The 23,343-nt window shown below is 46.1% G+C and overlaps 1 protein-coding gene across 3 annotated transcripts in view; it reads left to right on the top strand.

Moving 5' to 3' along the window:
• The first annotated feature begins 374 nt into the window (after positions 1 to 374).
• The window catches only part of ST8SIA5 (ST8 alpha-N-acetyl-neuraminide alpha-2,8-sialyltransferase 5), a 69,789-nt gene continuing 46,820 nt past the window's right edge, over positions 375 to 23,343 (top strand). For 2 of the 3 annotated variants that reach the window (XM_057699842.1, XM_057699840.1), the window contains exon 1: positions 752 to 882. In XM_057699842.1, coding sequence (XP_057555825.1) covers positions 752 to 882 — 131 coding nt within the window. Of the gene's footprint in view, positions 883 to 23,343 lie in introns of all 3 variants that reach the window. The other variant, XM_057699841.1, reaches the window with a different exon arrangement.

The raw sequence follows: 23,343 nt of genomic DNA, 5'->3' as shown, positions 1-23,343 counted from the left end.
GCCGCGGCGGTGACTCAGTGCCCTGCGCGCCGCAAGCAAATGCTCCCCTCCAGCCTGCCCAGCGCCACAGTCGCGGTTTCCTTTCCTGCCTCGTTTTTAAATTCCACGATTCAAACCGGCGTTTTCCGCTCCACCCTTCCCCCTCTCCGTCGCCTGCCTGTCGTTACCCAGACTGTCCGGGTGTTTTGTCCCCCACCTCCCACATGCAGAACTGAAAGCCAACCTTCGCGCTCCCTCGCTGCGGGCCCGGGGATCGGACGTGGCCCGCTAGGGCCGGGCACCGCGCTCTGCAACCGATCCGGAGCCCGGCCGGAGGGGGCGGTGCGTAGCGCTCTCGGGCGCACAGGCGGACCTCAGCCCGGGTCCCGCTCCCCATTGGCCGCCACCTCGGCAGGAGGGGCGGCCCGGGCTCCGGGCACCTGGCTTCGCCCCTCCGCAGGGAAATCGGAGGCTGCTGGGCACTGGCGCCGGGAGGTGAAGGCATCCGGAGGGAAGGCCCGGGGTCGCTGTCGAGCTCCCAGAGGCCAGCCCCGTTGTGCCAGGCGCCCCGGAGCGGGCGACGCTCGGATGCCCCTGCTCCGGCTTTGCCAGCCGGAAACTTTGCCCGGAGAAGTCCCCCACCCTCCTGACCGCGCAGAGAGGCGCCTGGTGGGCCGCGCGCCCCCGGGACCCCGCAGCCCCGTGCGTGATTGCGGGGGCCCCCAGGCGCCCCGCGCTCGCCGCGCCCCGCAGTGCGCGAGCGGCCGCCAGGATGCGCTACGCCGACCCCTCGGCGAACCGGGATTTGTTGGGGAACCGAACTTTGCTCTTCATCTTCATCTGTGCCTTTGCCTTGGTGACCTTGCTGCAACAGATCTTGTACGGCAGGAACTACATCAAGAGGTAAGAAAGTCCAAGCGCGTGTGGGGGGTGCGCGGAGCCCGCGCGCAAGCCCCCAGGCGGCGGCCGCAGCATCCGCCCCGGCGTCTCCCGGGTGAGCGGCCGTGGGGTCTGAGCTTATCTTAGAGCACCATCGCGTTAGGTTCGGGTCACCGCGCTCCTAAGCGCATCTCTCCTCCCAGCCAGAGAAGAACGCCTGCCCAGCGCTGGCCGGAGGGGCCCAACAATTTTGTTCAGTTGTGAAAAATGGGGCACAGGCCGGCATTCGGAGTGGCCAAGCTGACGATAAATCCATATGCATGCCCTGAGCGGCCGAAGGGGTCAGATCGGTGTCCCCAAATCCACACTGCCATGGCAGTTTGGTTGGAGGAGGTTGCCGGGTGTGGAGGGCTCAAAACCGGATAGGTTTACCTCTCGAGTCTTGAACTTTTGTGGGGGCCCTTAGGGGAAAAAGCGTATTTTAGGGTTAGATGGGGTGGGGGTGGGGGGATCGTGGGCTAGAACTGCGCGACAGAGATAATGAATTCTTATAAACAGTAACCGCTGGATCTGTGAAACTCACAACCTGATCGCTTCCGAAACAGATGGTTCTTTCTCATCCTTATGCAGAAGGTCAGAGCTGCAGCAGAAGTTAACCCTCCCCTCCTGGGCTGTTCTTGCACCCCAGCTCATCCACGGGCAAACTCCATTAAGAGAAAGAGCAGTAGGAGGTGTCACTCAGAAATTCGGGCACAGCCTCAGTCCCTGTATGTACAGAAAATATACGGAAATGCCAACCGTTTTTTTCTGCCTGCCCTGCTGGCTGAGGGGAACAGTTTCGGGTTACTCTGCCTGGTTTCAGGGCTTGGGGAGAGGGCTGCCCTAGGATCCTCCCATTTCAGAGCCTCTTTTGGAAAGAACCCACCTCTCTTTTCTGCTGGGGGTTTTCCCTTTGCTGTTTAACTTGTCTTCCTACTCTTGCTGCTCCTCCCCCACCAGACCGATCGAAAACAAAATGCCTGGCTAGCCATATAAACGTCCCATCTTCTTCTCTGAACGTGCAAATAATAAAAGAGTTGTTCTCTTTTCATTCTTCGGATTCTATATCAGTCATTCGTGCCACTAGTCAGGGCTGCGCCCAGGGGTGGGAGAGTGACATTGCTGCTGGGCCTTAGCTCAGAGTCGGAAAGCCAAGCAGTTAGGCCATTTTCCACTGCACCTCCCAGAGCTGGGGACGATGAGGCCCCTTGGCCAGGACATTTGTTTCCAACCAGCCACTGCTCCTGACCTTCCCAGAGAGCATTGTTTTCTGGTTGAGGGCAGCTGACGAGCTCTGCATGGTGCTGGTAGCTTTAAAGGACAATTTCAGAGAGTCCTCTGGTTTGTGGGAGCCCATTGGGCCTGCCGCCACCCACCCCCAAGATGACCCCCATTTGCTGGGCCCCAAATGGCCTGCTTGCTGCACTTGCTCCTCAGCAGGGTGGCTCTGAGTTCCTACCCCCTGCTGCCACCTTCCCAGAGCTGCTGGGGCTGCCGGGATCCCTGCTGCCTTGTCAACAGTGCAAGAATATCTGTGCCCATGGCAAATGGCGGCTCAGCTTCTAAATGCTTGCCCTGGCACGCCTTCCGTGACCTTGGGTGGATGGGTCAGCTTCCCAGAGTTCAGTGGGCATACCAGTTGCATGCCATCCTCTCACACAGAGACCCTGACTCTCAGTCTCAGTGGCCACCTCACAGGCCTCCCTCCAGGGACTGGATAAAACCAATTGAGCAAGCAGCACTTGCATGTACTTGAGCCTGGAAGGGCACCATGGGGTCTTTAAAGAAGATGTGGTCCGGGAGTTCAGGGGGCTTGATGTCTACTTGGGGAAACACAGTGGCCACAAATGAGGTAGGAAGTGAGTGTTGGAATGTTTGAGGCGGGCGGCATCACCGGGCTGGAGTTGTTAGGGAAGACCGCCTGGAGAAAGTGGGACCTGAGTGGGCCCCAGAAGGAAGGAGGAGCTTTGGGCAGGTGAGGGGGAGTGCACATCCAGAACCGGAGAGGGAAGGAGCAAAGGCCTGGAGATGTGGCATCACCTCCTCTCATGTCTCCCAGACTGACCCTACCTGGGAGGGGTTGCACTTGGCTTAACCACTGGTTAGTTGTTCCTGGAGGCCTCTCTGACCCTGAACCAGGTTGTGGCTGCCACACTGGAGCATGAATAGCACCTGTTCCCCTCTCTTGTTTCCTATACATCTCATCATTGTAATGAATTGACTTGATGGGATTATTGGTCTGTCTCCTGTGTAGAAACACTTGACACTTGAGTGTTCCTCCAGCAGATGTCCTGAAACAGCCTGCATCAGAGTCACCTGCATGGCCATTGAAATGCAGATTCCCGGGCCCCTCTATGGGGGTGGGATCCAGTAACCTGCCTTCTTAACAAGCTCCGCAGATAATTTGTAACAAGCCCCCTCCGCTGCTCTAGGGCTGTGGTTCTCAATCAAGGGCAGTGTTACCCCCAGGCAGTGTCTGGAGACACTTCAGGTTGTCACAGCCGGGAGAGGAGAGCATGTGGCATCTCACAGGCTAAAGCCAGGGATAGGGCTAAAGATGCTGTGACGCATGGCCCGCCTACGACAAGAAAAACGTATCCAGCCCCAAATGCCAGCAGCGCTGAGGGGGAGAAACCCTGCCCTAGATGATGAGGTAGGGGTTCACTCTGTTTTGTCCCCAGATATACCCTGAGCACCAAATACGGTACCTGGCACGTAGTGGGTTCTCAAAATGTTCGGTAATGAAGAAATGATTGAAAGCGGTGTGTGCATGCACACGCTCAGGGGTCCCACTGGTGTATGGGGGGTGTAGGGAAGGAGGGAACAGATGTAATATTGGGTCAGTGGCTTCAGTGAAGTGGTTTGTGGATTGGAAAGGACAGTTGGAACTTGGTTCATTAGGCCATAGGGAGTCACATGTGGTCCTTGAGTAGAGCAGTGATGTGATCAAAGCCACTAGGAAGGAAGGTTCTCTGGGCCTTTTAGGGAAGAGTAGAGAAGGGGAGAGGCTGGGAGGCTGTTGTCACAGCCTGGTCAGAAGTGGGAAGAACATGGCGCTGGGGGCAGATCTACTCTGGAGCTGGGGATTCATGCAGGTGGCCATTCTTTGCTTCTGGGCTGAGCTGGGTGGATGTATTCAGCAGAGCTTTCATTGTTTGATGTGACACAGAGAGCTCAGGGGCACAAAGAGGGCCAGCTGTTCTAGTGAGAATCAGGGACAGATGACACCAGAAGGAAGTGGGGGTGTGAGTCAGTGTGCATTCTTTCTTTGGGGTGCTGGCCTCTCCCTGTGCTGTACAGGGGGCACTTCCGGGAAGGGGAGGAGGAGGGAGGAGGAGAGAGGAGCAGGCGAGGAAGGTGGGGAAGTGCAGGTGGCTTAGTGGGCTCAGTGTGTCTGCAGGAGAAGGTGCACGCTGTGTGGAATAGGAGGAAAAGGCAACAAACAAAGCTGTAAGTTTGCCCTTGGTGCTTCTTGGCTTCCACATCTGTTCTTGATTGAACAGATACTTAATGAAGATTTCCTACAAGCTCAACACCACAGTGGTGTGCAAGACAGACACAGCCCAGGGTCCCTGGGAGCTCGCAGTCTGCAGGGAAGACAGAAGGACACATAACACATACACAAGCCACACTGGAGGTGTGGACAAGGGGCTCTAAGGATGCAGAGGGAGCCATAGCACATCGGGATGTCTTCAAGATACAGGGAGGCATTAGAAGGGGGTCTTAAGGAAGGGGAATGACCCATAAGAATAGGGGGAGGTGGAAGGAAGGGGATGAAATCCAGTTTGAACAACGATTGAAAGGTTCAGGCGAGATGAGTAATTCTTTTTTTTTAATTAATTAATTAATTAAATTTATTTATTGGCTGCATTGGGTCTTTGTTGCTGCACACGGGCTTTCTCTAGTTGTGGCAAGCGGGGGCTACTCTTCATTGTGGTGCGCGGGCTTCTCATTGTAGTGGCTTCTCTTGATGTGGAGCACGGGCTCTAGGTGCGTGGGCTTCAGTAGTTGCAGCACTCGGGTTCAATAGTTGTGGCTCATGGGCTCTAGAGCACAGGCTCAATAGTTGTGGCGCACAGGCTTAATTGCTCCGTGGCATGTGGTATCTTCCTGGGGCAGGGATCAAACCCTGCACTGGCAGGCAGACTCTTAAACACTGCGCCACCTAGGAAGTCCCTATATTACGTATGTTTTGCCACAATAAATTTTTTTTTAATTTGGGGGCAAACCACTGAATTGATTTTATAATCTATTGGTTGAGACCCTTAGTTAGAAAAACACTGGCCTGTGTGATGGAACTGGATGAAATCATCCAGGAGAGAGCAGAGTGAGAGGTGGCGACGGGCAGGGGCCCAGGGGAGAGCCTCGAGGGGTGCCTGCAGCTAAGGGCTCGAGAGAGGAGAGCTGGCTGGAAGCTGCAGCTGCACAGAGGTGGAGGGAAGTGAGGAGGAGGGGGGTTGTTAAGGAAGCTAGGGCACCAGGCTGAGAGTGAGCAACTGTGACTTGCACTGTGGAGGGACTGGGTACGAAAGGGCCATCCTGAGTTTGGCACTAGAGGCAGGGGTGGTTTGGGGGTGAATGTCGGGGACAGTCAAAAGAGCGATTTTCTAGAAGGAGGGGCATGGAAATTGTCTTCTCTGCCTTTGAGCCCTTCACTGCTCCACATCCCCTCCATTAGTGCCAAAATCTTCACATAAACTCATATTTCTGGAGTGTTAAGGACTTCAGTTACTTACACTTTAACAGAGGGGCAGGGAAAGGGCAATGTTTCTTTCTTTCTTTTTTTTTTTCAAAGGTAGAAAAGACATTGTGTGATCTGGTCGCAACTTGCCTTTTACACTTAGTCTCAGTGGACGGCAAGGTAGGCGTGCACCTTGAATGCCCTCCCTCGGTGTCTCTCAGTGGAGCTTTATAATTCCTCATAAAGAATTTGGACATTTTTGTTAGATTTATCTCTAGCTGCGTAGTTTTTACTGCTATTGTAAAAAGTATCTTTAAAAATTATATTTTCTAACCATTTGTAGCTAGGATAAAGAAATAAATTTGATTTTTTTGTATATTGCTTTATAATCAGCAAGCTTGAGGTAATAATAATCATCAACACATAATGATAATAATTTATCTGTAGGGTCTTCTGGGATTTCCATGTAGACTTTTCCTCCCTTCCATTACAACTCTTATACCTTAATTTACTTTTCTTATCTTACTGTGCTGGCTGTAAGATGTCATAGTGAATGTCCTGGCCTTAATCCTGATTTTTTTCCTTAAAATTTTTTTTAAAAGAATAGCTTTATTGAAATATACTCATAAAATCCACCCATCTATAAATTTGTAAAATTCACCCATTTAAAGTGTACAATTTAATGGCTCTTATTATATTCCTACAGTTATGCATCCATCACCACAATCAATTTTAGAACATTTTCTTTACCACCCGAAGAAATCCTGTACCCCTTAGCCATTACCCCCTAGTACCCCTGCACTGTCCAGCTCTAGGAATGAATAAATACACAAATCTGTCTCTATATATTTGTCTATTCTGGACATTTCATAAAAGTGGAAACATAGAATATGTGGTCCTGCGTGACTGGCATCTTTCACTAAGCATAATGTTTTCAAGGTTCACCCATGTTGTAGCATGTGTTAGTACTTCATTTCTTTTTTATAAATTTTTATTTTATATTAAAGTATACTTGATTAACAATGTGTTAGTTTCAGGTGAACGGCAAAGTGATTCAGTTATACATATACATGTATGTATTTTTTTTCAAGATCTTTTCCCATTTAGGTTATTACAGAATATTGAGCAGAGTTCACTATGCTATGCAGTAGGTCTTTGTTGGTTATCTGTTTTAGATATAGCAGTGTGTACATGTCAATCCCAAGTCCGTACTTCATTTGTTTATTGACAAATAATATTCAATTTATGGATATGCCATATTTTGTTTATCCATTGATAATGGAATTTGAGTTCTTTCCACATTTTTGCTATTATGAATAAGGCTGCTATGAGCATTTTTATACAAATTTTTCCATGGATGTGTGTTTTCATTTCTCCTGGGTATATACCTACAAGTGGAATTGTTGGGTCATATGGTAACTTTATTTTTACCATTTGAGGAATCGCCAGGCTGTTTTCCGAAGTGGTTACACCATTTTACATTCCCTCCAGTGGTGTACGAGGGTTCCAATTTCACCACATCCTTGGAAATAGTCATCTTAGTGGTTATGAAGTGGTATTTCACTGTGGGTTTGATTTTATGTTTCCATAATGGATGGCGAGGTAGAGCATTCTTTTGTGTGCTTATTATTGGCCATTTGTATATAGTCTTTGGAGAAATGTCTCTTCAGATTCATTGCCCATTTTTAAATTGGATGATTTATCTTTTCATTATTGAGTTTTAAGTGTTCTTTATAGATTCCAAATATAAGTCCCTTGTCAGGTATATGATTTGAAAAACATTTCTCTCATTTTACGGGTTGCTTTTCACTTTTTTTATGATGTCCTTTACAGCATGAAAGTTTTAATTCTGATGAACTCCAATTCATCCACTTTTTTCACTGGTTGCTTGTGCTTTAGGTGTTGTGTCTAAGAAACCATTGCCTGTGTCCAATATCCAATGTCACAAAGATTTACACCTATGTTTTCTTCTAAGAGTTTTGAAAATTTTAGCTCTTACGTTGAGGTCTTTGATCTGTTTTGAATTAATTTTTGTATATGGTGTCATTAATCCTGATTTTAAGGGAAATGGTGGTAAAGTGTCACCATTGAGTCTGCCTGTTTAGTTTTTGTTTTTGTCATTGTTTTGTAGATATCCTCTAGTAGGGTAAAGAAGGTTCCCTTGTGAAGTATGCTAAAAAGTTTTGTTGTTTTATTGTGTTTGGATATTAATTTTAATCAGATGCTTTTTCTACATCTATTGGATGATATGGATTCCTTGTCCCTTACTCTTTTGGTGTGGTAAATTGCATTAATAGATGTCAAACTTATAATTTTAGAGATAAACCCAGCTTGTTCATGGTACATTATTTGTTTTATATGATGTGAGATTTTGTTGACCAGTATTTTTATTTAGGATGTTTTATCTCATGCTCTTGAATGATATTGGCATGTAAATTTTTTTAATGTTATCTTTGTCTGGTTTTAAAACCAGTCTTATAAAATGAGTTTGGGAATGTTTCCCCTTTATTTTCTGGAATGGTTTATGGAAGTTTGACATCTATTTTTTGAAAGCTTGGTAGAATTCACCTGTACAGCTGCTAGCACATAATGTTTTCCTTGTTAAAATTACTAGAATTTTAGAATCAAATGATTAATTCTGTTCTGTTTGTTTCTTTTTCTATTTTTAATGATGTTTATTAAATGACCAGCTTTGAGCTTTGTTGATTTTTCTCTTGTATCTCTTGTATCTTTCCTTTCTATTTCATTAATTTTTATGCTTTGGTGTTATTCAAGTGTTATTTTTCTAATGTCTTAGTTGGATGCTTATCTCTGTAATTTTCAGCCTTTAGTATTTTCCAATGTAACTTTTAAAATTATAAAATTTCCTCTAAATAGTTCTCTAGTTATACCCCTATGTTTTGGGATAAAGATGATGATAACAAGTCAGTGTTATCTTGCATTTACCACATGCCAGGTACCAATCCAAGCGCTTTATATATTACCACACTGGATTCTAACAGCAAGTAATTGAAATAATTACTGTTGTCATTTTAGTATATGTGCTGCCGAAGCGAGCACTACTGTTGTCATTTTAGAGATGAGGAAACTGAGGCACAGTGAAGTTAAGTTATTTTTTCAAGGTCATACAGCTTGTAACAACAGTATTAAAAAAAATAACAGTATTTTCCTTATCTTGAATTCCAAATATTTTCTAATTTCTCTCATGATTTGTTTATTTTTGCTCATAAAGTTAGAAGTGTTTTAAAATTTCCAAATACTTTACTTGCCTTTGTGAATTTTAACCCAAAAGTATCGTGAAAAGAGAATATGGTGTTTATAGTGCTGATTCCTTCAAATCTGTTGAGATTTTCTTTGTGATGCAGTATGTGGTTGATTTTCATAAATATTATGTGTGCACTTGAAAAAAATGTGATTCTCTCATTGTTAGGTGCTGTTTCTTACATGTCTTTTCAGTCAAGTAGTTTTTATTTTTCAATCTTCTGTATCCTATTGTGGGTTTTTTGTTGTTGTTTTCTTGTTTTTTTGGTTCACTTGTTCTGTCAGTTTCTAAAAGACGTATATTGAAATCTTCCTCTGTGATAGAGGACTTATCAGTTTCTTTCTGTCAACTTACCAGCCTTTACCTTATACATTTTGAAGTGATGTTATTGGGTGCATTTTAATTTAGACACATTGTCTTTCTAGTGAACTGAATCTTTTATTAAAATGCAGTGAGTTTATTTTTAGTAATACTTTGAACCTTCAAGTTGATGTTGTCTAATATTAATATAATAAGACAGCTTTCATTTATAGTTTTTATATCTACTCTGACAATGGCAGAATATTATTTCTACCATCATATTTTGTGTTTTTTATGTATTCTGCTTTGCTTTTTTTCCTGTCTTGCCTTTGGCTTATTTGTGTTTTCCTGGCTGTAGGAGGAAGTTTCTACTGAGAGCCCTTATCTTGGTAGGCCCTGTCGCCATTGCAAGAGAAGCATGAGTCATGGGATTGACTGATGCCCCTAGGACAGCTGCTGGCTTTAGAACTCATCTACTCCTTCTTTCCTTGCCATATTTTCATCCACTTAAGAAGGAGTCTTATACATACTACAAATATTTCAGTCAAATTTTAGTGCTTTGTAATGGGAGTTTTTGCAGGTTGGGTTCCCTGGAAAGCAGACTCTTTGCCAGAGATTAAAAATGCAGGATACTTATTAAGATGTGTTTTTGGGATCAACCCTGAAGAAGGGAGAAGGAATAAGATTGAGCAGAGGGAGAAATTGAGGGGCAGTGCAGTCCCAGAGAAGGCCTTAGCCACCCTGTAGGGAACCCTGGAGAATTCCCTGTGTTGAGGCTTCCTCAGGGTGAGGAAGCTGGGCCTTTGTACGTCTGGCTTGAACTTTTCAGTCATTGGATGCAGCTGCCACTGGAAGAGGGTGTGGTCTTGGCCAAGTTGGCTCTCCCTGCATGAGACGATTCTCAGAGGGAACTGAGAGCCAGGGAATGTCAGCCCCCAGTGGGTGGGGAAGAAATCCTCCATTCCTTAAGGGGCACCTGCCACAGAGGGTTTTTCATTCTGCCATTTTGCCAGAAAGAGAAGTCCTCGAATGTCTCCATCTGCTACACCCTCCCCAAACAACAGCCTCACCCCCATGATCAACCTGTGCCTGAAGCCCCACTCTTTTTTCTTTTTGGAAAGAACATAGTTCTCAAGCCTTTAATAAAATGATTTTTCCAAAAACTTGAAGAGCCCACTATAGCGTAGACAGAACAACCTACTTGCAAGCTCCCAAAGAATCACCTGAAGTCCAACTTTTAAAGGAGAATGTTGCTACTGCCAGCCAAGGGTCTTTTACAAATCATGTCTGTCCTGACTCTGTGCCTTTACCCACGCTGTGTCCCCACCTGCTGTGCCTTCCCAACTGTCTCTCTGCCAGTCTAAATCCTGCTTCTCCTTCTGTTCTCAGCCCACAGTGTGCTTCCCCTGCTCTGAATTCATAGCACCTGTGCTGTCTGTACTCAGCACAGTCTGCCCAGCGCGGTCCCATTGCTTTCTGTGTGACTGCGCAGAAGGCAGGAGCCCAGGCTGGGCCTGCCTTGTGCTGCCTGGTGTAGACAGAACTCCCCTATACTGTCTTGCCTTTAGCCTGCCTCTGTTCTGCACCTCAGGGGTGCAGATCTGGGCTGCCTGCATATGGCTGGTGCAGGCATGAGACTAGAGGATATGAAATTGGGTCAAGGAAAAGTACAGCCTGACTTCGTGCTGTATCTCAAGCACTCATTCAAAGGCTCTTACCACTGATCCAACTCTCCCCCTACCCAGGGACAAAACCCTCTGCCTGACTCCCCGGAGAAACAGGCACAGCCCCAGGAGGTAGGGACCATGGGACCTGAGGATCTACTGGGGGTGGTTGTGGAGGGCGAGGGTGCCTAGTAGGGATGAGGTGGAGACGGAGGGCACCCTAGAGAGGAGGAAGGGGCTGAGCTGACTGCTGCCCGGGGTCTGTGCTTTGCTGGAAGAACAGCTGTATTTTGCTGGTCAGAGCGAGTTTTGATGGAGCACGTGCTGTAGGGCTGGGACTGGAAGCAGGCAAGCAAGGCTCCCTGGGGACAAAATTTAAGGAGGCTCTCTCTCAGGAGTCGACCCTGCGCTTGCATGAGGTGGAGGGTGGGGCCACCCGCAACTTTGTGCCCTGCGTGCCTTGCTTGCCTCGCTCTATTCCTGGCCCTGGGCTCTCTGTGCCCAGCCTGCACCAGGTGGTGGGTATTAATCAGCTCCCTGTCCCTTCCCCAGATGTCCCTCAGGACACAGTGCTGCCCTCTCACTCCTCGCCCTCTCACTCCTCCTTTTACCTCTTAGAGGATCTGGTTTCTCCTCTTTGACTTATTCAGGCCCATTCACTTCTTATCTAATAACCTCTCATCCAATAATTCTCTAATTTAGCTCTTAACTCTATATGTAGCCCCCCTCCCGCCACCACACACATACACATACAGGTGGTGGATTTAGGTAATAACATGAATTATTAACATTCATTAAGGGTTCATGAGCCAGGCTCTAACCTAAGCAGATAATCCTACATGAGGATTATCTCATTTAATCCTCACAATAGTCCTATTAAACAGGTATAGTCATCCTCATTTAACACTCAGAGAGGATGGGTAACTTGTGTAAGTTTGCACAGCTTGTAAGACCCTTGTAAGAGATATTTGGGGGAACAATCAAGATGGGGGGAGTAGGAGGACGTGTGCTCACTCCCTCTTGCAAGAGCACTGGAATTACAACTAACTGCTGAACAACCATTGACAGAAAGACACTGGAACTCACCAAAAAAAACCACACCACATCCAGAGACAAAGGAGAAGCTGCAATGAGATGGTAGGAGGGGCGCAATCACGTTAAAATCAAATCCCATAAATGCTGGGTGGGTGACTCACAAACTGGAGAACAGTTATACCACAGAAGTCCTGACGGTTCTGAGCCCCACGGCAGGCTCCCTAACCTGGGGGTCCAGAAACGGGAGGAGGAATCCCCAGAGAATCAGAGTTTGAAATCCAGCAGGATTTGATTGCAGGACCTACACAGGACTGGGGGAAACAGAGACTCCACTCTTGGAGGGCACACAAAAATGTGTGCTCAGCAGGACCCAGGGGGAAGGAGCAGTGATCCCATAGGAGACTGAACCAGACCTACCTGCTTGTGTTGAAGGGGTGCCTGCAGAGGTGGGGGGCAGCTGTGGCTCACCGAGGAGACAGGGGCACTGGTGACAGGGGTTCTGAGAAGTGCTCATTGGCATGAGCCCTCCCAGAGTCCACCATTAGCCCCACCAAAAAGCCTGTAAGCTCCAGTGCTGGGTCGCCTCAGGCCAAAGGACCACAAGGGTGGAAACACAGCCCCACTCATTGTCAGACAAGCAGATTAAAGTGTCACTGAGCTCTGCCCACCAAATCGGATTAAAGTTTTACTGAGCTCCGCCCACCCAGCCCAACCTACCATCAGTCCCTCCCATCAAGAGGCACCCACGAGCCTCCTAGACAGCTTCCTCCACAAGAGGGCAGACAGCAGAATCAAGCAGTATCAGCAGTATTTCGTTCTGTGGAACTGAAAACCACAGCCACAGAAAGACAGAGAAAGTGAAAAGGCAAAAGACTTTGTACCAGATGAAGGGACAAGATAAAACACCAGAAAAACAACTAAATGAAGAGGAGATAGGCACTCTTCCGGAAAAAGAATTCAGAATATTGATGGTGAAGATGATCCAGGACTTTGAAAAAAGACTGGATGCAAAGATCGAAAAGTTGCAAGAAAAGTTTACCAAAGACCTAGAAGAATTAAAGAACAAACAAACAGAGATATGCAACACAATAAGTGAAATGAAAAATACACTAGAAGGAACCAACAGCAGATTAATGGAGGCAGAAGGGTGAATAAGTGAGCTGGAAGACAGAATGGTGATAATCACTGATGCAGAAAAGAATAAAGAAAAAAGAATGAAAAGAACTGAAGACAGCCTAAGAGACCTCTGGGACAACATTAAACACACCAACATTCACATTATAGGGGTCCCAGAAGGAGAAGAGAGAGAGAAAGGACCCGAGAAAATATTGGAAGAGATTATAGTTGAAAACTTCCCTAACATGGGAAAGGAAATAGCTACCTAAGTGCAGGAAGTGCAGAGAGTCCCAGGCAGGATAAACCCAAGGAGAAACACACCAAGACATATAGTAGTCAAATTGACAGAAATTAAAGACAGAGAAAAGTTATTGAAAGCAACAAGGGAAAAATGACAAATAACATACAAGGGAACTCCCATAAGGGTAACAGCTGATTTCTCAGCAGAAACTCTGCAAACCAGAAGGGAGTGGCATTATATATTTCAAGTGATGACAGGGAAGAACCTACAACCAAGAATACTCTACCCAGCAAGGATCTCATTCAGATTCAATGGAGAAATCAAAAGCTTTACAGACAAGCAACAGCTAAGAGAATTCAGCACCACCAAACCAGCCTTACAACAAATGCTAAAGGAACTTCTCTGAGTGGGAAACATACGAGAAGAAAAGGACCTACAGAAACAAACACAAAACAATTAAGAAAATGGTAATAGGAACATACATATCGATAATTACCTTGAATGTAAATGGACTAAATGCCCCAACCAAAAGACACAGACTGGCTGAATGGATACAAAAACAAGACCCATATATATGCTGTCTACAAGAGACTCACTTCTGACCTAGGGACACATACAGACTGAAAGTGAGGGGATGGAAAAAGATAATCCATGCAAATGAAAATCAAAAGAAAGCTGGAGTAGCGATACTCATATCAGGTAAAATAGACTTTAAAATAAAAAATGTTACAAGAGACAAGAAAGGACACTACATAAAGATTGAGAGATCAATCCAAGAAGAAGAGATAACAATTATAAATATATGTGCACCCAATATAGGAGCACCTTAATACATAAGGCAAATGCTAACAACTATGAAAGAGGAAATCGATGGTAACACAATCATATTGGGGGACTTTAACACCCCACTTACACCAATGGACAAATCATCCACACAGAAAATTAATCAGGAAACCCAAGCTTTAAATGACACAATAAATCAGCTTGATTTAATAGATATCTATAGGACATTACATCCAAAAACAGCAGATTACACCTTCTTCTCAAGTGCACGTGGAACATTCTCCAGGATAGATCACATTTTGGGTCATAAATCAAGCCTTGGTAAATTCAAGAAAATTGAAATCATATCAAGCATCTTTCTGACCACAACACTATGAGATTAGAAATCAATTACAGGAAAAAAACTGTAAAAAACACAAACACATGGAGGCTAAACAATATGCTACTGAATAATGAACAGATCCCTGAAGAAATCAAAGAGGAAATCAAAAAATACCTAGAGACAAATGACAATGAAAACACAATGATCCAAAACCTATGGGATGCAGCAAAGGCAGTTGTAAGAGGGAAGTTTAGAGTGGTACAATCCTACCTCAAGAAACAAGAAACATCCCAAATAAACAATCTAACCTTACACCTAAAGAAACTAGATAAAGAGGAGCAAACAAAATCCAAAGTTAGTAGATGGAGAGAAATCATAAAGATCAGAGCAGAAATAAATGAAATGGAGACAAAGAAAACAATAGCAAAAATCAATAAAACTAAAAACTGGTTCTTTGAGAAGATAAATAAAATCAATAAACCTCTAGCAAGACTCATCAAGAAAATGAGGGAGAGGACTCAAATCAATAAAATTAGAAATGAAACAGGAGAAGTTACAACAGACACCGCAGAAATAAAAAGCACCATAAGAGATTTCTACAAGCAACTATATGCCAATAAAATGGACAACCTGGATGAAATGGACAGATTCTTAGAAAGGTATAACCTTCCAAGACAGAATCAGGAAGACATAGAAAATATGAACAGACCAATCACAAGTAATGAAATTGAAACTGTGATTAAGAATCTCCCAACAAACAAAAGTGCAGGACCAGATGGATTCACAGGTGAATTTTATCAAACATTTAGAGAAGAGCTAACACCCATCCTTCTCAAGCTCTTCCAAAACATTGCAGAGGAAGGAACCCTCCGAAACTCATTTTATGAAGCCACCATGACCCTGATACCGAAACCAGGCAAAGATACTGCAAAAAAAGAAAATTACAGACCAATATCACTGATGAATTTAGATGCAAAAATTCTTCACAAAATACTAGCCAATGGAATCCAACAACACATTAAAAGGATCATACACCATGATCAAGTGGGGTTTATCCCTGGAATGCAAGGATTCTTCAGTATATGCAAATCAACCAATGTGATACACCACATTAGCAAACTGAAGGATAAAAACCACATGATGATCTCAATAGCTGCAGAAGAGATATTTGATTCATCTCTGAATTCCCAGGACCTAGCACAGGGCCTGACATTAATTATTGAATGAATGATGCATACAAAGGGAATATCAGAATTTTTCCCAACAATCAATGAATTTCCAATAACATACACATTCAGCTTTGTGCTGGGCAAGAGGGGATGTTACTAAAGAATTATTAGGTATGCTCCATGTCCTTAAGGAACTTACAGAACACTGAAAGAGACCAACATGAAAACTAGGTAAGATGGTGTATAAATAAATTCATAATTGTGTAGCATAGACTATAAATCTTGTAGGTTTTAGAAGAGACAGCCATCAGGGTGGTGAGTAGCTGGGTGGGACTTGCTGTGAGCTTTGGAGAACTAGTGGGTTTCAGAGACTGGATTTAGAGTGACTCTGGGGGACAGGCTTTGGGTGTTGAGGCTGGAGGAGCAGGTGATGGAAGCTACCAAAGGCTTTTACATTTGTCTTTGTTCCCTGGTACTCTGAGACCAGTGACCTCTCTGGTCTCTGTCTAGTCTTATGCAGTATGAGTGGGTAGCCAAGATGCTCTTCTCTCTTCCAGCTCTGATGAAGTTGGTTATGGGCCAGGCTTCGCCAGCCCCTTTGAGAGGGGCCCACAGGCCCTGGACTTTGGGGGAATGGGGGTGAGGCCGGTAAGCCAGGAGGTGTGTGTGGGATGCCACACATAGAGGGGGCTCAGGCTTTTGGGAGGAAGAAATTCCCAAATCCACAGACGCTCAGGTTCCTTACAGTTAGCCCTCTGTATTTTCGGGTTCCACATTCACGGCTTCAACCAACTGCAAATGCAGAACCCGCTGATGCGGACTGTACCACAGTCTTGGAGCTTAAACAACATAATGTTACTGTCTCACAGTCCTGGAGGCTGAAGTCTAAGCTCAAGGTGTCAGCAGGGTGGGTTTCTTCTGAGGGCTGTGAGGGAGAATCTCTTCCATGCCTCTTCCCTAGCTTCTGGGGGCTTGCTGGTAATTTTGGTCATTCTTTGGCTTGTATCAATAGATCTCTACCTGCATCTTAACATGGTTTTCTCCCTGTGTACATGTCTGTGTACAAATTTCCCTCTTTTTGTTTCTTTTTTTTTTTTAGCTCTTTAATGGAATATAATTGCTTTACACTCCTGTACAGTAGTTTTTGAGGTACACCAAAGTCAATCAGCTGTAATTATACATATATCCCCATATCCCCTCCCTCCCGCGACTCCCTCTCACGCTCCCTGTCCTGGTCCTCTAAAGCATCACCCATCATCGAGTTGATCTCCCTTTGTTATACAGCAACTCCCCACTAGCTATCTATTTTACATTTGGTAGTATATCTATGTCTATGCTACTTCATCCCAGCTTCCCCTTCGCCACCCACCCCAGCCCTGTGTCCTCAAGTCCATTCTCTACATCTGCATCTCCACTCTTGCCCTGTCACTGGGTTCATCAGTACCATTTCTTCAGATTCCATATATATGAGTTAGCATACAGTATTTGTTTTTCTCTTTCTGGCTTACTTCGCTCTGTATGACAGTCTCTAGGTCTGTCCACCACATTACATACAGTTCTATTTCATTCCTTTTTATGGCTGAATAATATTCCATCATATATATATGCCACATCTTCTTTATCCATTCATTTGTTCATGGGCATTTAGGTTGCTTCCATGTCCTGGCTATTGTAAATAGTGCTGCAATGAATATTATGGTACATGTTTCTTTTTGGATTATGGTTTTCTCTGGGTACATGCCCAGGAATGGGATTACTGGGTCATATGGTAGTTCTATTTTTAGTTTTTTAAGGAACCTCCAAACTGTTTTCCATAGTGGCTGTACCAACTTACATTCCCACCAACAGTGCAGAAGAGTACCCTTTTCTCCACACCCTCTCCAACATTTGTTGTTTCTAGGTGTTTTGATGATGGCCATTCTGACTGGTGTGAGGTGATACCTCATTGTGGCTTTGACTTGTATTTCTCTAATGATTAGTGATGCTGAGCATCTTTCCATGTGTTTGTTGGCCATCTGTATGTCTTCTTTGGAGAAATGTCTATTTAGGTCTTCCACCCATTTGTGGATTGGGTTATTTGCTTTTTTGGTATTAAGCTGCATGAGCTGCTTGCATATTTTGGAGATTAATCCTTTGTCCGTTGCTTCACTGGCGAGTATTTTCTGCTATTCTGAGGGTTGTCTTCTTGTCTTGTTTATGGTTTCTTTTGCTGTGCAAAAGCTTTTAAGTTTCATTAGGTCCCATTTGTTTATTCTTGATTTTATTTCCATGATTCTAGGAGGTGGGTCCAAAAGGATCTTGCTTTAATGTATGTCATAGAGTGTTCTGCCTATGCTTTCCTCTAGGAGTTTTATAGTGTCTGACCTTACATTTAGGTCTTTAATCCATTTGGAGTTTATTTTTGTGTATGGTGTTAGGAAGTGTTCTAATTTCATTCTTTTACATGTTGCTGTCCAATTTTCCCAGCACCACTTATTGAGGAGGCTGTCTTTTTTCCATTGTATATTCTTGCCTCCTTTGTCAAAGATAAGCTGCCCATATGTGTTTGGGTTTACCTCTGAGTTCTCTATTCTGTTCCGTTGATCTACTTTTGTATTTTTGTGCCAGTACCATACTGTCTTGATCACTATGGCCTTGTAGTATAGTTTGAAGTCAGGAAGCCTAATTCCACCAACTACGTCTTTCCTTCTCAGGATTGCTTTGGCTATTCGGGGTCTTTTGTATTTCCATACAAATGGTAAGATTTCTTGTTCTAGTTCTGTGAAAAATGTAGTTGGTAATTTGATCGGGATTGCACTGAATCTGTAAATTGCTTTGGGTAAGATAGTCATTTTCACAATATTGATTCTTCCACTCCAAGAACATGGTATGTCTCTCCATCTGTTTATATCATCTTTGATTTCTTTCATCAGTGTCTTCTAGTTTTCTGCATACAGGTCTTTTGCCTCCTTCAGCAGGTTTACTCCTAGATATTTTATTCTTTTGGTTGCAATTGTGAATGGGAGAGTTTCCTTAATTTCTCTTTCTGCTCTTTCGTTGTTAGTGTATAGGAATGCAAGAGATTTCTGCACATTAATTTTGTATCCTGCTACTTTACTAAATTCATCAATTAGTGCTAGCAGTTTTCTGGTAGAATCTTTAGGGTTTTCTATGTGTAATATCATGTCATCTGCAAAGAGTGACAATTTTACTTCTTCTTTTCCAATTTGGATTCCTTTTTATTTCATTTTCTTCTCTGATTGCTGTGGCTAAAACTTCCAAAACTATGTTGAATAATAATGGTGAGAGTGGACACCCTTGTCTTGTTCCTGTTCTTAGAGGGAATGCTTTCAGTTTTTCACCATTTAGAACAATATTGGCTGTTGGTTTGTCATATAAGGCTTTTATTATGTTGAGGTAATTTCCTTCTATGCCATTTACTGGAGAGTTTTTATCATAAATTCATGTTGAATTTTGTCAAAAGCTTTTTCTGCATCTATTGAGATTATCATATAGTTTTTATCCTTCAGTTTGTTAATATGATGTATCATGTTGATTGATTTGCATATATTGAAGAATCCTTGCATTCTAGGGATAAACCCCACTTGATCATGGTGCATGATCTTTTTAATGTGCTGTTGGATTCTGCTAGCTAGTATTTTGTTGAGGAATTTTGCGTCTATATTCATCAGTGATATTGGCCTGTTAATTTCCCTTTCCTTATAAGAGTACCAGTCAAATTGAATTAGGGGTCCACCCTACTCCAGTATCACCTCCTCTTAATTTAACTAATTACAACCCTATGCAATGATCCTATTTCCAAATAAGGTCACCCTGGGATTAGGACTTCAACATATGCATTTTTTGGGGGGGGGGGGAGGGGGACACAGTTCAACCCATAACAGTCAAAGAAACTCAGGAGAGCAAAGGCTGCAGCAGGAATGAAATGATTGGAGACTGGTCTCCACAGATTTGGGGAACAGTGTGGGGTGCTAACCTAGGAGGCACCTGCACACATAGAACCTGGGACCTGTCATAGGATGGAGACAATAGAATTAGTAGGAGCTCTTGACAGAGAGATGCTGGGTTGAGTGTTTGAGGGCACCCCCCACACATATCCACATCATTTCACTGCTGTCCAAGGAGAGAGGTGGTCTCCACTCTGCTCACTGTGGTGCGCTGTTTGCGGCCTGAGTGCTGGAGGAAACTGGAGGGCTGCGTGTGCACCCCCACGACCCCCCCCGTTGCTCCTCCTGCAGGAGGCCCCACTTGAAATAAGTGTTGAGCAAACATCTGACAAAGAGTAGTTGGAAGGGCTGGGACATTTTTGCGTGGCCTAGGATGCCCACTCTTGTGGGTCTGGTGCTGACAGTGGCAGTCTGGGATTCCAGGCCAGGGAGCATGACTGTTTGGAGGTTGGTGGGGGAGCCTGGCTTCTCTGTGATGCAGAGGCTGGGGGTGGGGGGCAAGGTTGCCCCAGAGTTGTACCTGAAACTTGTGTGGTTTCTCTCTCTGGACCCCTCCCATGGCTGGTGCCCCTGTGTGCACCCTCCCCTGCCCCCACCTCGGCATTGGCAGTGTTTGGACTCCCCCTGGGCCGTGGAACCATGGATGGCCTTGGCATCCAGGAGCTCAGGGGCACCAGGGGCCTTTCAAGGAGGCCAGCTCTCTGCCATCCACCCGCAGACCCCCACCCACTCCAGTGCCCACCACTTGCTCCTCCAGCATCCTCCTTTCCCCTCTGGAGGTGGAGAGTGCAGGGAAAGGAGCACCCCCCCATTCTTGTCCTCAGGATGCTTCTACCTGCAGCATCTTTTCTGTTGCCCCAAATGACAGGCCCCACAGACAAACCCTGGGGAGCGAACTCACTTCCCTTTCCCTCTGAGGTTCTTCTTGGGGGGAATGCTACCATCAGGGAAATAACATGAGTCACTAGTGAGTCAGGATGGAGACTGGGTGAGGGAGTACATGGAACCTGGTAATTATGCCCATTTATCACCACGCAAAGGTTTCCCAGATGGCAGGCACTTCCGCTCCGAGCTGGGTGGGAAGGGCCTGCACCTTCTCTGAGAAGGTCTTCCTGACCACCCACCTCCAGCTCCTTCTGTGGCCCTGGGGACGGCGGACCACTGTGGGAGGTGGTGGGAGAGCCATCTGCCGGCCCTGGGGAGGGGGGCAGGTGAACCCCCAGACTTCTGGGGACCCAGCTGAGTTCTTTGCTCAGAAGATGACATTGGTCACCTCCCTCCTAGATGGCTTTGAGGGGTCACAGAAAGGTGGCACTGCATCACCTGCCACCTGCCCTGGGCCCCTTGCCAGCCCCAGAACAAGCCCTGGAACTCTTGCCTCAGGCCACTGCAGGTGCCAGCCCTCTTCTGGACCGTTCTTCTCTGGGATCCACCCGTTCCCTCAGCAACTACGTCATATCTTGCTCAGATGTCAGCTTCTCAGGGAGAAGACCACCCTATGTGGAATAGCTCCTCACCTCCAACTCCTTTCCCCCTTGCCACCCTTTCTTTTTTCCACAGCACTTTTGACCATCTGACACATTATGTGTTATGTCACCTCTTACCTTAACTGTTTCCCTCCAGTTGAAATTAAGTGTCGCTGGGGCAGGACCTTTACTGGTTTGTTCCCTGTTGAACCCCAGCCTGGCATGGCTGTTCAACAAATATAGAATAATAAAATAAATATTTGATATATATACACATATATAAAGAACTAAAAATAGCATGAATGGATAAAGGAAAGATATCCTGTCAGCTGTGAGGTACAACATAAGTGCTTTGCTGCTTAGTAATAGAAGAGTGGTCATACATTTTATTTGACAAGCTTGGTGTGACAGAAATGGCTCATTTCCTCATTTTCTTTTAATTATAAAAAAGACTAAACTGTATCCACCAGCTGGTGGGAAATCTAGTCTATCGTTATTAAGGTGCCTTCCCTCCGCCCCCAACAGGGTCGTGTGAGGGTCCTGGAGGCTTGTGTGGAACAAAAGAGTTGGGGGACTCCCCAGGCCACCCTGGCCTCAGCCAGTCCACTCACTGCTCCCTGGAGGCTTCTGGAATCCTGCGCCCAGCATCTTGAGGCACCCCAAGCAGCAGTCTTTCTGAGGCCCCACTGTCCATTTAGAGAGGGGTGTTGGGGAAGAACCCCAGACCACCATCGTGGGCTTCCTGGACTTGAGGAATCTTCCGCTCAGCCATGGCCTCACCCACCCGTCCCCAGACCTGAAGGCCCTCCCGCTGCCCTCCAGGTGGGCCTCGCACGGTTCCTTCAGTGAGCTGGGAAGCTTTTAGCCTCCACAACCCACATGGCCCTAAAGTAAGAGGTTGAAAAAGCCAGGCCACCTTCTTGGAATGGAGAAGGGAAAATGCGAATGCATAATTCAATAGATTAGCCTCCCACGAAAGCTAAGTACTGATGTTTTGTGAATGATTTTCTTCTTCTTTTTTCAAGCAGAGCCAACCCAAGGCTATCTTGTCATAACAGAAACTCAGTCACGTGCATTCCTAATACATGCCTCGTCCCGTGGGAGGGGAAGGGCAGTTACAGGCAGGGCCCGGAGCAGCACGCCCCGGGCTTCCCCTGTGGGTGCCTTTTGAGATGGTGAGTGTGTCTGTGGCGCCAGAGGCGGAGGCTGAGGGTCGCTGACCCAGCCCCCAAGATGGAAGACCCCCAAGGTGTGCTGACGCCTGGGATAGCATCGGGCATGTTGGTGGCTGAACTGGGCAACAAGACTCTGGCTTCCAGGCCTTGCTTTGCCTCCAGCTGGCTGAGAGGTAACGTCCCACTTTCTCTGCCTCAGTTTCCGCAGCTGTGAAGGATGACGCCCGCTCTGTCTCCCTCTGAGAGCTCAGGTCAGGATCGGACCAGCAGATGTAAGTCAGGGGCCCCCAGAGGGGGTGCCCAGGCTGCACGTAGCCTGCAGCGGGCGGTGTGTGGTCTGCACAACATTTAACAACTGGGAAGTTAGAAAATAAAAGTCTGGATTTTCAGCGTCTCTTGGAAAAAGGAACACAGTGGCAACGTGGGGCCTATCTTTCCGTCTGGCAGCAGCGGGCGGGGTCTTAGGGCACGTCCCCGGGCAGGCGTAGAGTAGGAGTCCCAGCTCCTGTTGGCTTCGCCTCACTCACTCACTTCACTCGATGTCTGCCTCCCCCGAGACTTGGCTTTGCTCCCTGGTGGAAGTGAAGCGGTTTGAGGGAATGGCAAGTATCATCGATGTACAGTTGGATTTTCAATGGATGTTTTAGCCAGGGTGTGTTACAGGTGAAATGGCCCAAGGAGAGTGACGATGACGGTTGGTTAAGGGAGAGTAAGGGTGTTATGGGGCCATCCCTCACTTTAGAGATCAATGTCAGAGAGTGGCCCTGCTGGCCAGCACGGGGTCCCTCGGGGGGCAAGGGCACCATGTTCTTGGTGGCCCACCAGCTTGAGACTGAGTTGACTCAAGAAAAAGAGGTGGATTTGGTTCTGTTCTTAGTTAAGATCTGGCCTGTTAGCTCAACTGCTGCAGCCGCTTCCGGCTGCTGATCCCCAGGTCCCCATCCTCACAGGGGCCTGGGCTGTGCTGATGGGGTGGGAGGAGGACAAGCGACCACAGGCTGGGTGACCCACACAGCAGGTCACTGGCCCCTGAGGGGCTTGGGTGGCAGCAGTTACTGGGGAGAAAGGCATGAAACTCTCGGGAGCAGCTCCTCTCAAATCTCAGCATGAAACAGCTTCCCCTGCTTGGTTTCCCCATGCTTCCTTTTTGTGTTAATACCAGCTGTCCTCATCACCATCCCTCCTGTTTGTGCAACATGAGAAGAGGTACCAGAAGGCTTTTGCATCTGCCTTTTCTTACTTGAGAAAGTCCAAGCATCATTTACTGAGGACCCACTAAGTGCCT

Source organism: Hippopotamus amphibius, chromosome 11, assembly GCF_030028045.1.
Source record: "Hippopotamus amphibius kiboko isolate mHipAmp2 chromosome 11, mHipAmp2.hap2, whole genome shotgun sequence".
Classification (NCBI taxonomy): Eukaryota; Metazoa; Chordata; class Mammalia; order Artiodactyla; family Hippopotamidae; genus Hippopotamus; species Hippopotamus amphibius.
The sequence above is the reverse complement of the archived record's forward strand: the minus strand, read 5'-3'. Positions and strand labels throughout refer to the sequence as shown.